Source organism: Sycon ciliatum, chromosome 4 (assembly GCF_964019385.1).
Source record: "Sycon ciliatum chromosome 4, ocSycCili1.1, whole genome shotgun sequence".
NCBI classification, from domain to species: domain Eukaryota; kingdom Metazoa; phylum Porifera; class Calcarea; order Leucosolenida; family Sycettidae; genus Sycon; species Sycon ciliatum.
Genome location: NC_088646.1, coordinates 33,268,410 through 33,285,306, shown reverse-complemented (window position 1 = coordinate 33,285,306; position 16,897 = coordinate 33,268,410). Strand labels below are relative to the sequence as shown.

Sequence of the window (16,897 nt, the reverse complement as noted above, 5' to 3'; positions counted from 1 at the left end):
AATGGCACAGAATTTCTGGAGACCAGAGTGTCCTCGGCCAATGGGCCTGGCAGCTAAAACGGAGCATCGGTTGACGTCAAAAAATCTTGTTCTTATGGACGATGAAAACTTGACATTAGCACCAGGACATGATTCTGATGAACAGGATATGACCATGTGTGATCCTAAGCCTTGCTGTCTCTCCTTTTCCAAAATGATACCGCCAACTTTACAAACTGCACACACATTTCAGCAGAATCTCCTGCAGCTGCTCCAAGTCGAAAATACGTTTCCCGCACCAGTATGGGGCTCATCAGCCTCGAAACAATCACTGTCATCACTGCTGTCACTCGTGTCTGGGTTCGAGGTCAGTGAGGTATCAGACTCCGTTCCAACATCGCCATCGCTGTCTGATGTCTCCTGCTCCCACCAGGGTTTGCAGCCGACGAGCTTTGCAAATGAAGAGCTACGTCCAATATCTTCTGGCTCCGCTTCCACAGGAACAGGGTTAGGATCGGGAGCTGTTTCAGGCTTCTTTCCATAATATTTCTTCTTTTTGGCAACGTAGTATCTACCTTTCCATTTTTTTGTTTCCCATCTTCAAGCTCGATCAGCGAGTGCAGAATAGTTGCTGTTTGTGATGCAAAAAGCGCAAGGGAACCCAGTTTTTACGCTGGGTCGCCATTTTGTGCAGTCATGGTAACGAATATTTGAATTTTTGCCACGTGGCATGAGTACTCATTTTTGCTCTTCTGACAGCTAGCATGGTCACGCTGCAGTGCGTACATCGTACATACCCACGCACTTCACTGGCCTGTAACTCTGCAAAGACTGTGCCGATTCGCCTCAAATTTTGGATTCCACAGGTTCAGGGCCTTGTGCGTCCACTGAAAGAGTCAAAAAAGCCGATTTCTAAACTTCGATTTTTGACCCTACAAAGGAGTACTAGTACCTTAAGTGAATGGCGCGTTTACATGACGCATTGCGCTTGACCCGGGTTGAAATTTCGCCCCGGGTTGATTTCAACCCTCCCCCCAAGGGGAGGGTTGAAATCAACCCGGGTCAAGAAAATCGTACAAATGTACTTCTGTGCGTATCTCGCGCCAGGTTTGAACAGCACTGCAGATGCAAATTTCGCGCGAACGGATTCACGTGACCATACAGGACTGTAGAAGTGGACTTTTGGCGGCATATCAGTATTTGACCCTGGTCAACTGTGTTCATGTAAACGCTCGCCTCTTTTGTCTGTCGTACAGACTTTCAACCCGGGCTGAACTCGACCCGGGTTGAAACTTCTCATGTAAACACAGCCTAAATGGGTCAAACGCGCATGTATAGCACACAATGAACACCCAACCGGGTATGTACACACCTACGGCCCTAGACAGTACAGAACTTCGTACATCTGTACAATGTGCATAAGGACTATAGCCTGTATAGGGCTTGAAAGTGATGACGTCAAAACGGCCAGGGAGTAGTAAGTTGACATCAGATTTCTATTTTTGGATCCACTAAGCCTGTGACTTTGCTATTGCCTAAGTATGTGGGTGCATAGCAACCCACTCATGTCGCATGCAGGTGTGACTTTTATTTCGCCACCAGCTGTAACCCCGCCCCCAGTAGCCAAATCAGTCAGTTTCACTGGTTACATCACCTTGCTGAGAGTAAGACGGCTTGAAATGTGCTTGGATCCATACAAAAACTGGATCCAAGTGGATCCAATTTTTGAATTTTTGAAATTGTTGCTATGCTGTGACGTAGCACTTTCAAGCCCTATAGTCACCTCTCCATTCTGTTGTCGCTCTCAGCTTCACAATAATCCCCTCTCCATTTTGTCTTCTCTCCTCTCCCACTCTCATCATGGTATGATGACAACAAGTCGGCGTTGTTGGCTTGCCTCGCCAGCACAGCTTCCACATGATCTTGGACCCCCTACTCTTCCCATTGTTGTGTTGTCCTGCTACTTCTCTCCACTCAGCTTCTTACGAGTAGATTGCGTCTTCACTGAAGTCAGCATTCACGGAATTTGCGCCTTTTTCGACGGAGGACGTTACGGCCCTCAGTTCTCCAGTCCATTGACCCGCCAAAAGCGACTGGACATTATGACCTGCCCGCATGCCATGCCGGGTATTGTCCTTAGAAACTCGGCACCAATACTGGCTCCCTCGCTCAGTCATGATCCTTGTCAGCCTACTGCGTATCGACCTATAAACATGATGAATATAATAATTCTCTGCTACCAGTCGTTTCTCGTCTCCTCGTGAAGATCGTCAAAGCTCAGCTCACATCCTTTCTGACCGATCACAGCATTCTCCCTGACTCGCAGTTCGCGTACAGGAAGAACCACAGTACCCAAACTCACAGGTGTGATATTCGTGGATATGTCGAAGGCTTTCGACTGTGTCAAACACACCATCTTGGCACTGGAGCTATCCGACATTGGGGTGGGCGGTACTGTCCAGCTATGGTTCACTAGTTACCTGAGTGAGCGGCTTCAACGCGTAGACCTACCACTGACTAGTAGTTGTGGGCGGAAATTGCTCGGAATACGTCGCATGCAGCCCTTGCAGTTGTGGAACAAGCGCAGTACCTGGACGTCATGGTAAATGGTCAGCTCCCCAGGGAGCCTCACGTTAACCACACAATCCAGTAGGTGTGAGTCCTCTTCACTCAGTAGAGTGGAGAGTGGAGTGGAGCGAGCTGCAACTCCCAGTGCCGAAAGGCGGGCTCACGCCCCTACATGGCTACTTCCCTTGTCTAATCCCCCCCCCCCCTCCTATGGGGTGCTTCAATGCACATCCCCAAACCGAGAGGTGCGATCTGGAAAGAACAGTGAGACGATCAACATGATGGGCTTCAAAGCACGTCCCAAGTGTCAAGACCATGGCTGCTCTGAGATGTGTTTGTTGACGCCCTTTTTTTAAAAGCTGTGAGTGGAGAATGGTTGGCCAGACGGGGAAAGACGTCCTTGGGGAGGCTGTTGGTGATAACTTCCTGCTCGTCTTGCATAAATGTTCGAGGACTGGTACCTGAAGACCTTTATTGCTGAACTCAAAATTTGTGATACAGATTGTAACGAACCATTCGAATCGAGGGCTACATGTAGCTGGTAGCACACAACTCGGTTCGCAATACCATCTCGAGTACCTGCATGCTTGTACATAACGTCATTGTTCATGCAACCCTGTCCGCTGCATGCAGTGAGATCACCATGGTAATGGAAATGATGAGTTATGGACTTTTGATATCATGCCCCCCCCCCCTAATACTCCATTGATTTGTGTGTAGTAGTATTATAGAATAACTAGCAGCACCCCCGCCAGCGTTGCCTGGCCGAATGTGGTGTAGCGTCTCTGACGTTCTCGCATCATGATATCATCATTTGTTTGCATGTACACGTCATATTTTCCTCATCATCACAAACACTGATTCACCATACTCTCGCACACATTGTAATACCTACTACACGTACTTCGCTACCATAATAATTACGTAATGTTTGGCTAGCATAGTTCCAATACACATTACGACATCTTTTTGATGTTACGCACTCCTCGCCTACAACGCTATTGTAGAAAAGTAGTCTTTACTCATCTCTTGTAAGTTCTGTTTGCATCCAAACACTTCTTCCAAACAGCACACGTCAGATATCTAACAAAACAACAAACTTCATTGCACAGTCTTCTATCACAATCTCTTTCCTATATAAACCTCCTTTCTCTTCACTTTCTTCATGACATTTAGTGTTCGCCAGTCTTGTAAAGATCTTGGAAACTAACACTCGTTGCACTGTATCTAGACTACTAAATTGGTGACCTCCGACGTGAGTAAAGTGCAATATGTCCAGCAACGCTGGTTCTTCCGCTTCCGCTCGCTTTCGGGCAGTAAGTCTCTAGACCCGACTATCCTGCGCGAGCTGTTTGTACAGCGTTTGCCCGTGACTGGTGCCTCAGCCTGGCCGACCTCGCCGCGCTTGCTGACAAGATGGTTGATAGCACGTGCTCAACCCCACTCACCGGTACAAGTGTTCACGCTCTGAGTGCAGCCCCTGCTCGGTCTAGTACGGCCTTATCATGTAGATCTACAGCGTCCACAGATGCGGAACAGGCCTGCACCGCTGACAGGGCTGAGATGGCCCAGCTCCGAGCTGAACTCGCCAAGCTGACGTCCGCTGTGAATGTGATGACCCGTGACACCGGTGCCCCTTCCCAGCGTGGCCGCCAACGAGAGCGTAGTCCCGGGCCACCGTCACGCCACCCAAGTGCCTCCAGGTCTCCCGGCCGTGAAAATCACGACGACCTTTGCTGGTATCACCGTGCGTTCGGTGCGAAGGCGAACAAATGCCGAGACCCCTGCCGATTCCTGTCGGGAAACGGGACGGCCAGCCACTAGTCGCGACCGCTAGTGTGGTTGGCCCCTCGAATACCGCTACCGGTCGCCTACTATTCGTCAAGGATCGCTCCCAGTCCGTCGAGTTCCTTGTCGACACCGGCGCCGCCGTCAGTGTTCTTCCTCCGTCATTCGTAACTCTGTCTCGTCGTGTTCATCGCAATAGTCCTCGTCTCCGTGCAGCGAATCAGAGCAGCATCGCCACGTACGGTCAGCAGCTGCTAGATTTAGACTTAGGTCTCCGACGCACTTTCAAATGGGTCTTCGTCGTTGCTGACGTCAGCTATCCGATCCTGGGTGCGGATTTCCTTGGCCACTTCCAACTCACTGTCGACCTGGCCGCCAGATGTCTCCGGGACTCCACTACTCAACTTGCCGTTGTCGGATCCGCCTCGGATGTCAGCACCTCCGCTACCAACCTGCTGGACACTGATAGCCCTAGTGAGTATTCTGCCCTGCTGAGTGAGTTTCCTGACCTTGTCCGACCGACCACTGGTGACTCGCCTGTCAAGCACAATGTGACACACCGCATAGTCACAGATGGCCACCCCGTCCACGCTAAGCCTCGCCGTCTGGCACCCGACCGCCTTGCTGTCGCTAAGTGTGAGTTCCAACACATGTTAGATTTAGGCATTATTCGTCCCTCCTCTAGTGCATGGTCATCCCCTCTGCATATGGTGCCAAAGAAATCCGGTGACTGGCGACCTGTGGTGATTACCGAGCCTTGAATGACTGCACGATCCCCGACCGCTATCCCATCCCGCATATTCAAGACTTTACGTCCCACCTGCATGACAAGATCATATTCTCTAAGATTGACCTCGTCCGTGCATACCACCACATTCCTGTGCACCCTGACGACATCCCGAAAACTGCCATCACCACCCCCTTTGGACTGTTTGAGTTTGTCCGCATGCCCTTTGGCCTTCGCAACGCAGCCCAGACATTCCAACGCTTCATTGACCAGGTAGTTTCAGACCTTCCCTTCTGCTTTGCATATCTGGATGACTTGCTCATTGCTAGCGCCTCACCCGCTGAACATATGGCCCACCTTCGCTGCATATTCTCCCGCCTTGCTTCACATGGCATCTTGATCAACGTCCGGAAGTCGCAGTTCGGCCAGGATGAGCTTGACTTCCTGGGACATCACGTGACTGCCTCAGGTATCCGACCTCTCGACGCTCGCATGACCGCCATTCGTGAATTCCCACAGCCAGCTAGTGTTCGTAAGCTCCGTGAGTTCATCGGCTTCGTCACGTTCTATCACCGATTTCAGCCACATCTTGCTGCTAAGCTCGCACCTCTGCACGCTATGCTTGAGAAACGCCACCGCACCAAAGGCGCGCTCGTCTGGTCCGACTCGGCCATCGCTGCTTTCAATGATGTCAAAGCTGCGTTCACTGAGGCCATCACACTTCACCATCCTCGCCCGGATGCCGCCTACAGCTTGATGGTCGACGCTTCAGACATTGCTGTTGGTGCCGTCCTCCAACAAGAGCTAGATGGTGAGTGTTATCCTGTTGCCTTCTTTTCACGCAAGTTAAAGCCTGCTGAGACACGCTACAGCACCTTCTGTCGAGAGCTCCTCGCTATTTACCTAGCCATTAAGCATTTCCGACACTTCCTGGAAGGGCGTGTCTTCCATGTGTGCACCGATCACAAGCCTCTGACACATGCCATCCACAGCCGTTCACAGACCCACAGCCCGCGTCAACAGCGCCATTTGTCGTACATTGCTGAGTTCACGACAGATATTCGTCATGTCAAGGGTTCTCAGAATGCTGCCGCTGATGCACTGTCACGATGCCACCTACCCGATGAGCCCGTCTCTGCCATCACTGCCATTGACACAGCTTCCTTTGCCGCCGCTCAACAAGATGATCCAGACTTGCCAAGTCCTGGTAAGGATCCATCCACTTCGCTATGCTGGCAATCTATAGCTCTGCCCATGACTGATCACTCGCTCATCTGTGACACCTCTACTGCGTCTGCCCGCCCGTATGTACCTGCCAAGCTGCGCCGTGCTGTTTTCAATTCGCTTCACGGCCTCTCCCACCCTGGTACCCGCGCTACCAGGCACCTGATTACAGCTCGCTACGTCTGGCCCGCAATGAACAAGGATATTAGTGAGTGGTGTCGTACCTGCCACGCTTGTCAGCAGTCTAAAGTTCAGCGCCACACCACATCTCCCGTGAGTGCATTCAAGCAACCTGATGCCCGTTTCTCCCATGTCCATGTCGACATCGTAGGCCCGCTTCCATCTTCTAGTGAGTCTCGCTACCTCTTGACGATGGTAGATCGCTTTACTCGCTGGCCCGAAGCAGTACCTATTCCCGACATTACAGCCGAAACCGTCGCTCGCCAGTTTGTTGCCACCTGGGTCGCCCGATTTGGTGTTCCCACTGTGCTCACAACCGACCGAGGTGCCCAATTTGAGTCCTCCCTGTGGTCATCGCTCATGTCACTACTTGGCACATCTCGCATTCGTACAACGGCTTACCACCCTGCTGCCAACGGCATGGTAGAGCGCTTTCACAGACAACTGAAAGCTGCACTCCGAGCTTCCGACAATCCACAGCGCTGGACGGAACATCTGCCACTAGTCCTGCTCGGCATTCGCTCCTCCCTGAAGGCTGACCTCAACTGCTCAGTTGCAGAAATGGTCTACGGTTGCCACCTCCGCCTGCCAAGTGATTTCCTCACTGACGAGCCTGAGCCATTTCCGGATCCGATGTCCTATGTCAGCCGCCTCAAACAAGCCATGTCCGAGCTCCGCCCTACACAACCCCGCAAGCCACCCACCCAGCATCCGTTCATTCCAGCTGACCTCTCGACATGCTCTCATGTCTTCATTCGCACAGATGCAACACGAACGCCCCTCCAACGTCCTTACACTGGTCCACACCGAGTCCTGGAACGTCATGATAAGTACTTCCGCCTCGACCTCAACGGCCGCTCCGACACAGTATCCATCGACCGACTCAAACCCGCATTCCATGACAACCAGTCTGTCGACCATTGCCATCCGACCAAGCCGACGCCATCGCTCGCATTCGACGTGCCTCCGCCACGCCAAACACGAGCTGGTCGTCAAGTCAGATTTCCCGCCTATTTCTGACACTCTCTCGCTTATCCCATTTGCTTGCTCTCACTTTATCGCGCTAGTTATCGCTCATTACTCATTCACTAGGAGGGGAGCTCTGTAGCGTCTCTGACGTTCTCGCATCATGATATCATCATTTGTTTGCATGTACACGTCATATTTTCCTCATCATCACAAACACTGATTCACCATACTCTCGCACACATTGTAATACCTACTACACGTACTTCGCTACCATAATAATTACGTAATGTTTGGCTAGCATAGTTCCAATACACATTACGACATCTTTTTGATGTTACGCACTCCTCGCCTACAACGCTATTGTAGAAAAGTAGTCTTTACTCATCTCTTGTAAGTTCTGTTTGCATCCAAACACTTCTTCCAAACAGCACACGTCAGATATCTAACAAAACAACAAACTTCATTGCACAGTCTTCTATCACAATCTCTTTCCTATATAAACCTCCTTTCTCTTCACTTTCTTCATGACATTTAGTGTTCGCCAGTCTTGTAAAGATCTTGGAAACTAACACTCGTTGCACTGTATCTAGACTACTAAAGTGGCATGGCATGCGGGTGAAGCAAGTACATGAACAGCACACGTGCTCAGCACGTGGTGGTGGCCAGACCGCTGAAGTCCTGGTGAGGGAGGTTCTTCATCGTTGGAAGGAGAAGGAGGGACGTCTGTTACGCCTTCGGGAGGCTGGTCAGGGTTGTCCATCACCTGGTGGCGGATGAAGCGGCTCAACAAATTCAAAAACTTACGAACAAAAGTGCGATGCGCTCTTCACTGCAGATCAGATGCAGAGTGCAGTCAGTGCAGATCTTTTGTATCCTTTTGTTGGAGATGTTTCTATTTGCAGAGAACGGTTCACGTGGTCCGCAGTGCTTGTGCGGCTGCTAGTGCTACCTATGGCCTAGGCTAGGTGGCTACATGATTCGCACGCTTCGCGTGCTCAGTGCTTCTGCGCGCGGCTGCTACTGCTACTCGTACTGATCGTGTCTGCTATAGTATAAGTATAAGCGCTACCACCGTAGAAATAAAAAATCCGAAGGAAATACGACAATTTTACTGCGTCTGTAGCTTGTGTTGTAGCGCACCCATGTTCTGAATTCCTGCTGGGTGGGTCAAGCCAGACTCTCTTCCCTGTTCCATCGCCTCTCCAAAAGTATATTCTGACATTGTTGAGATTTACAGATGAGAAATTGCACACCTGTCAAATCGTTTCTGATTCGAGCACCCGGGTCTACGTACGTACCTACACTGTTCGCACGCTTCGCGTGCTCAGCACGTGGTGGTGGCTACACGATTCGAACGCTTCGCATGCTCAGTGCTGTGGCTGCTTCCGCTAGCTACACGATTCGCACGCTTCGCGTGCTCAGTGCTTCTGCGGCCGCTAGCTACACTGTGCTACACTGTTCGCACCCTTCGCGTGCTCAGGGCAGCGCTGCTCCGCAGCGCGCTTCAGCGTGACACAAAAACACACGTCACAGGTGCCTCTTCTTTATAAGGAGCGTGACACACACACAGACACACGTCACAGGTGCCTCTCTTTTATAAGTAAAGATAATGGTCAGTGAGGCGGAAGGGTAGGCAGAGGCAGTACAGGATGTAGCCTTTCGAGAGGCACTGATAACCCAGAAGATAGCCCAGAAGAAGATACATAACAATCAAGACGCGTGGTTTTCCTGTGACTCGTGTAATTAAACATGATATAACCTAACATTGGTTAAAAACCTGTATTAGATAAACCTTGTTATAGTTCACGAAATTGTTAGATTGACAGCATGAAACAAGGTGGAGGACACTCAGTGACTGTGTTCGGAAACAGTGACCTTACTACAACCTTCCGCGGTGACCGGGGCTCTGCCAACCGCGGAAGGTTGTAAGGTCACTGTTTCCGAACACAGTGTCCTCCACCTTGTTTCATGCTGTCAATCTAACAATAATGTACATGTACATGTAGTACATGTACATGGTATCAACAAGTTGACAACAACCCGAAAAATCAAGAACTGTTGAAAACAAGCCAACAAATCAAAGATCTAGCGCGGGAGAAACCTATCGAGTCCTGGGTTCACTTTGGTGCAGTCGCTACATACTACGTAACATACTATCATGTTTCATTGTAGTCTCTCTCTAGTAGTAGTATAACAGGCCCTAGACGTTCTGACGAATGACGTCATTCGTTGGAACTTTCGCAGGAGCCCCGATGTCGAGATCATCGACAACAAGAACTTCATTGATGCGCAATTTTGTTGACGTGAACCAAATCAGTTAGCATGCCAACTCCATGTGGTCTAGTGATGTGACTTGATAATAGTGATGTTGACATTGCTGCTATGGCGTGACTTGTCCGAATGTGACTAATGTTGTCAACAGTAAACCAGTATAAGCACCTGCTTGCTGACGTTGCACTGCAGCTAAGTAAGTAGCTGCTGACTGCATGACTGCATGCTGTTGTCCAAGTCTCGATGATGTAGTCATGTTGTCATCAATATTCTTACCATGGGAACTAGTATGCCATAGCCATGATAATAATTAATAATAATATAAATATAATTATGATACATGTACAGTACGTAGTACGTGATGTTGCATTCCCTGGCCAACGCGAAGCAAAGCGCAAGGACAATGAGTTCGAGGAAGAGGTCGAACTGTCAGTACCGACCTGCACAGACTGTGGACGCATGGATGAAACAATTGCCATGTACAGTCATGTTATTTATTTATTTATTTTATTTATTGCAGCATCTCATAGCACAGTGAGAACACCGGCCAATACAAAGAGAGAGGGTGTTAGCCAACCACGGCAAGGAAGGGAGAAGGGGAGGAGAAGAAAAAAGGAACCGGCATGGATAAGTAGTGATTGCAACAAAATGAGAAACACAAAATCAAAGTCAAGGCGCGACAAGGCTCTTAAAAAGGCGGAGGGAAGAAAGGTCCTTAGCTTCTTGGGGAAGTGCCAGCCACGCAGAGTACGCAGTGAAAAGGGGAGAGTGAAGTAGAAAGGAGGACTTGGGTTTCGGAAGGGAAAGAGAGTTTCTCGTGCTACGGGAAGAAAACCAGTTGAAACAGTGGAGGTGAGGTGGACACAGATTGAGTTTGAGAGAATGGATAAGGGTGACAATGTACCATTGGCATTGAGGCATTGTACATGTTGTAGCCATTATGAAACTACAAGTCATGTACAGTCATGTACATGTACATCGTAAGTGATGACTGATGTAACTAATAAATTACTTTTGTTGCCCATTCGTTGTGCGGTTGGGCAAGGACAGTTGTATAATCATGTAGGTCAAGGATCTAAGACTACGACTTAGGGACCGGCGGATTCTGCTCGAAAAGGTGGCAGATTCTGCTCGAAAAGCAGTGAAATTGGCAGAACCATACAAACCTTATTGGGGGCAATTCCTCGAAGTCTGCTCCATTTTTTTATCCACATACCAAACATGCATGAAACTTACCAGAAAAAGTACCGAATTCTGCCAATGTTTCTGCTGGCAGAATCCACCGGACCCTACAGTACTACGACTCGTAGGAGTAGGAGGCTTCGCATGTAGGAGTAGGTACAGGTGGAGATCAAACTGTCTCAGTGCCTAGGTGTGCTCCGCAACTCTCGACATCCGCTAGTGACTAGTGTCGTAGTGAGGCGATGACGCCTGGTACAGCATCGCAATGTCCGATATGGCACAACGCAAAACCGCAAGTCGCGTGTTTCGCAAGTGCTCAGCAGCCAGCAGGCAGCACTATCGTCTGACTGCCTGCGACTAGGCTGCATACCACTACCTGTACTGTAGGCTGTACCAGGTTACAAGGGGCGGGAGCAATGCTAGTGCTACTCCCCGCGGGCCGCGGGGCGGGTGCATGGTCTGTGCTAGTGCATGGCTATGTAGCATCAAGAGTCCTGGGTATGGACTCTCGCCTCTTGGTAGCATCATTCACTAGCATGTCACTTGTGTTGTGTAGCATATTGTCTCTCTCTTTCTCTCTCTCTTTCTCTCTCTCTCTCTCTCTCTCTCTCTCTCTCTCTCTCTCTCTCTCTCTCTCTCTCTCTCTCTCTCTCTCTCTCTCTCTCTCTCTCTCTCTCTCTCTCTCTCTCTCTCTCTCTTTCTCTCTCTCTCTCTCTCTCTCTCTCTCTCTCTCTCTCTCTCTCTCTCTCCTCTCTCTCTCTCTCTCTATCTCTCTCTCTCTCTCTCCCTCTCTCTCTCTCTCTCTCTCTCTCTCTCTCTCTCTCTCTCTCTCTCTCTCTCTCTCTCTCTCTCTCTCTCTCTCTCTCTCTCTCTCTCTCTCTCTCTCTCTCTCTCTCTCTCTCTCTCTCTCTCTCTCTCTCTCTCTCTCTCTCTCTCTCTGTGTCTCTCTCTCTCTCTCTCTCTCTCTCTCTCTCTCTCTCTCTCTCTCCGCCATTCCTCTCGCCCCCCTCTCCCATGGTGCTTGCTGTGTACGCCGATCCCGAGACCCTTGGTCGGGGGAGTCCACTGCATCTCACCAGCGCAGCTCATGTAGCGCCTACACACCCATTGTTGTCTTTTTTGTTTCGTCTTCGTTTTGTCTCCCCCTTCTTCCGTAGGTATGTGCAATGTGATAAAAAAATAAAATAAAATAAAAATTGTCTTGTACTCGGCATGCAGTCTGTTCAGGTCGGACAGCATTACCTCTTGACGTGTCTTGTCATTCTGTACCGTATTGTAGGCGTGGCTCTGCCTTCAGGTCCACGCTGGTGGTCCCGTCCACACGTAACGTCGTTCTTCTGCTGCAAATGGAAATCATCAATTTTATGAAAGACTAAGACAGTGAGAGATGGGTCGACAACATCAAAGAAGACATCAAGCCTCTGAATGTGCCGATTCAGGATCAGGAAGCCTCAACCTCGCCACCAACAAGCAATTAAGGGTCGCAGCAATTAACGATCATTGACCGATGCATGACCCCGTATGATTTGTTTATGCGGGCAATATGCGACCTGTTCATATTATTACTAAGACAGTGAGTTAGTTAGTAGAGCCTAGAGTAAAGGAAGTCCTTGGCTTGACCATGCCACACACGCAACGTCTACGTCTGTGTGTAGGTCCTGTGCTGCGACAACCCCTATGGCCTAATAAATAACCAGTACTGAATGACCAAGCCGTGGTTCTTTGACGTCGCTATTGCCTATTGCCGTATTGCCACTATTGGTGTCGCGGGTGCTGTACGTAACTCGTTGTACTGTCTGTAGTCATGGCAGTGGCAGCCCTACAATGCTACATAATACTAATACTTAGTAATAGTATTAATACATGCCTACAATTATTGAAGTGTGACTCATCTATGCCTATGGGAAAACTCACAGTCACTGGAGCACCACTCAAAGATGGCACACCCCGCGTCTTGACGTGGCTCGCTATCATGCCATGTCTCCCCTTTACACGGCGTAGATCCCTGAAATGGAAGGTTCTTTCGACACTTTGTCTTCGTCTTAGTATTATGAGTCATAGTGACTAACAGTAACACATTGAGTAGTTCGTGCTTGTACATTGTACGTGCACAGACTGTCAGTGCTGCATGCAGTGCTGAGCCGTTTTATCTTTTGAAAGTCTCCACTTCATCCGAGGCTCCCGGTAGAACCAGGGTAAACCGGCTATTCTAGACTAGCTTTTCCAGTGCCCCACATCCACTACCAAGTACAGAACATGCCACGCTGCACTTGTTTGTACTTGTTGTAGCGTCTGTTTCAGTGTTCATGGTGTTTGTGTCCCGCTGAAAAATGCTACGGTCATGATCACATGTGGTGACTGTGCCACAGCAGTGTGTGTGCGTGCAGCCCCAGGTACAAAATCTACAGATGCGTCGACGTACAGATGCCTGGAACATAAAAAAATAACAGGCGAACGGCGCGCGGTCACACATTTGCTGTGTCATCACGATTTTGTGTGTCCGTGCAGTGTCAGCAAATATTGTGAAAACGCTGGGCGCAAGCTACATGTAGCTATCGATCTTCAGTCGGCATGGTTCACCGGTGCACCGTCGATCGTTCTGACTCCGCACACATGCATGCGTTACTGATTCATCTAGCACGCCCGCATGCACGATCTCAGACTCTTCCAGCATCGGGTAGGGATTTTTTGATGCTCTCTGCACCACCACGGACATCTGCACGTGATCATGCTCGGACTCAGAGTCTTTTCTTTTATTGCGTAAACGACCTACATAGCGCAAGCGCAAGATATAAAAGAAGCTTGCTGCTGTGTGATCTGCTACAACAAGTACAAGACTAGCGCGTGGGCATTCAAATAAGCAAGTGCTTCGCCAAAAGCTACACACAGCACGTACCGGTCCGTACACCACTGTCTGTACACATTAGTTGTACGCGAGCCAAACACGAAAGATCGGCCAAGCTGCCAGCAGTTCTCTGTTCTGTACTTCAGTTGCATATTTTCTCCTTTGGAGTAGCATCTCTTTCCTTGTCCCGTTTCTTTCGGCGCAAATTCTTCCAGCATCATGCCTGTGGAAGCTGTTGTCAACCTCGTAAGTTACAGTAGATAGACGTTGTATTTTCTCAGCCTCCGCTGTTTTCACTCTTCTTTTCCTGGGGGTACTTACTGCCTCTTCTTTCCTTCCGACCAATGTAGTGTTTATGTCCATACAGATAGGCCTCAAATCTAAGTATCTACCTATAGGCTATACACGTATACACAAAATTGTGGTTTCGGAACTTAAAATTCACATTTGATTGGCATGATGGCCTCCGTCGTGGCCTTGGTCGTGTTCCTCTCTATTCTTTTTGGTTCCACTAAATGTGTTTTGATTACTAGTAAATTTGCTGACATTGTTAGCTGAGGCCTCTTTCATGTTAGTGCGGAAGCATGCTTGACTGCACGTCGGTTGTGCAGCATGATCAGATGATATAATGGCTGCTGCAGCATGACTTTCGATTGCACAGTGCATTCAAAGGCCCTGGAACATTCTTCCGCCTCGCGGTTCGAAACAACAGTTGTCCTCAAAAATCCGTTCCCACTCTTTTTAGCATTGCTCATAGTCATACTCGTTGGTGGCAACTGTATTTTAGTCTACAAATACAATCAGTCCATCAGGTCCGAATTTTCGGCCTCCACATTTTGTACGGCTCGTTTATACATAATATATCACAGGACGTGCTGTATGTGACCTCAAGCAGTTGAGCCACTAATGTCTGATTTGCTTGAGATTTTTTTCCCTAAAAAAAGTTGTACTGCATTTCGATGTATTTATTGCCTTGTCTTTCATCTGTGTAATTTCAGGCTGAGTTCAAGGGCCGCTTGGAGTCTGCCGGCGAAGGTGTTCTTGTTGCCGTCGACTTCTCGGCAGCATGGTGTGGGCCTTGCCGTATGATTTCCCCGAAATTTGAAGTAAGCAGGGCCAGTAGCAGCCGCTTTTATTGCCTCTGAGCCATGCATACAATTTACACAGAGCCGGTCATGATGTGCAGTGAAGTACATGCAGAGTTTCGCCTCCAAGGTCCGGTGTAGAAATCGATTTAGCTACATTTCCTCCAGAGGTTCCTCTCGTAATGTTCAAAGGAGAGCAGCCTTCCTTGCAATCTGGCTGTTCATGTGCGTAGTAGCCCACCTCATTTCACTAGTATTTTTTTCAGTGTTGTTTATATGACTGTCAAGGCCGTGCCAAAAGATTCAATAAGTCTTGTTGATATAAGGGCATGCTGAGTTCCGTGACCTCAACATGCCATTATATCATTGTGTCATTGTTATCCAATCTCGTGAGTAGCAATTTGAAAAACTTAATGCTGATCCCGCTTGTCATCAATAAGCATGCTTTTTTGTGTTTTTTTGTGCCCTTTACTCGTACCTCTGTTCGTTTCAACAACTAATTTCTGAATCTTGTCTATGGGTTTGTAGGAAATGGCTGTAGAGTTCACAAGAGCTGTGTTCCTCAAGGTTGATGTCGATGAGGCGAGTGATGTCGCTGAGGTGTACAAGATCCAGTGCATGCCCACCTTCCTGTTTTTCAAGAACGGCGAGAAGGTAATGTCGGCAGTGCATGAGAACTGTGCAGCTTCCATGTATGGGTCCTGTTACTGCCGCAGCTAAGATTAGTGATGTAAAGTTCCATAGTACTGTGCTACGTACCACTAAGCTGCTGACATGCAACTGAAGGCCTGGAACCTTGCTTGCATTTACATGTGCTGTGCATTTATTTATTTATGCGGTATCTTACTCACTCCAATCTCTCTGCGTTTTGGTGCATTTCCAATTTAACAAGTCCGAGAGCCTCATGACTTTATACTGAGTTGCTCTCACCCTACGGGTACTAGTACTGCTGGGAATTGTCTGGCCAGTGTAGTAACTCTTTGTGTATGATTGTTTGTGCATGTGTTGTGATCACAGGTTGATGAGTTCTCCGGTGCCAACGAGCAGAAGCTGAGGGCCATGATCAACAAGCTTGTGTAGGAAAACGACACAATCTACCCTATCTCTGTGTTTCCCCCCTCCCAGTCCGCTGTTTGTGTCTGTGTTTCTTCTTTGACCATAAGCACTGCTTACCTGACTTTTTGAGATGCATCTATTCTTGCTGCTGCTGGCTATGATACATGGACATAAGCTGGAGATATGTAGGCATGTCAGATTGTACTTCTGGTTTTAACAGGGCAACATATTTGATATGATTCCGTATGCCTTTGTAGTCAATTGCAAGACCCCTTTCTCATCCCGTTCATCTGAATATACTTAGTCCGTTAGGCTAGAGTAGCTCCCCAGTGCTTTATAACCTTCTAACTCTCTGGCAACTTGATATTATCAAGTAGCTGCCGTATCAAGACCTTTTTTTAGCAGTAGCGCTTCACACCGGTTGTGCTGGTCGCATGAACTGCATGCAGCTTAGGACTGCTATCATTCGCTTTGCTTGTGGTCTTTTTTTTCATTCATGAAAAGTCACATGGACACTTGTGTGTGAACGACGTTGGGTGTGTGAGGTTGCTGTTGTGTGTCCTTGCTACTGTAGTGCTCTGCGCACAACATGCAACGCTTCTACATCAAGTTGTACGAGACTCGTACCCTTGGTAGTATTATGGGTGCCCACTGCAAACTTATGCAGAACGTGGTAGGTCTGTGGTCTCCACAGTTGATTTCAAATTTCTCGCGATGTGCATAGAAATTGGAGTGTTCACTGTTCAGCACCATTTACAGCTAGAGCGTCATTATTTTGGGATCGCTGAGTACGATAGCCTCAAGCGGGTTGAATTCTATGGATAAATCATTAGGAGATCCTGGTTTACTATACTCGTGCCGATATAAAACGCAGTCACATCTTTGTTTACCCTAATTTAGCAGGGAATGCCCATGTGCATACCATCAAGAGTCCATAAACAGTTTATCTCTACATGTACCCCATTTATGGGCCAATATATTGACAAAAAAAATAAAATAAAACTGAACGGTACCATTCGGCTG

At 48.7% G+C, this 16,897-nt stretch overlaps 1 protein-coding gene across 1 annotated transcript; it reads left to right on the top strand.

Moving 5' to 3' along the window:
* The first annotated feature begins 13,733 nt into the window (after nt 1–13,733).
* LOC135815754 (thioredoxin-like) lies at nt 13,734–16,404 on the top strand. The gene is made up of 4 exons (XM_065329092.1): nt 13,734–13,979; nt 14,732–14,839; nt 15,347–15,472; nt 15,836–16,404. Exons 1-4 carry the CDS (start codon nt 13,953–13,955, stop codon nt 15,896–15,898), a joined length of 324 nt encoding a protein of 107 aa, XP_065185164.1. The 5' UTR covers nt 13,734–13,952; the 3' UTR covers nt 15,899–16,404.
* The last annotated feature ends 493 nt before the right edge of the window (nt 16,405–16,897 follow it).

Bases quoted from the DNA above. Each gene is read 5' to 3' on its own strand.
- LOC135815754 (XM_065329092.1), top strand. From the start codon at position 13,953: ATGCCTGTGGAAGCTGTTGTCAACCTC. The intron at 14,840-15,346 runs GTAAGCAGGGCC...ATGGGTTTGTAG, and splicing joins TGATTTCCCCGAAATTTGAA to GAAATGGCTGTAGAGTTCAC. The intron at 15,473-15,835 runs GTAATGTCGGCA...TTGTGATCACAG, and splicing joins TTTTCAAGAACGGCGAGAAG to GTTGATGAGTTCTCCGGTGC.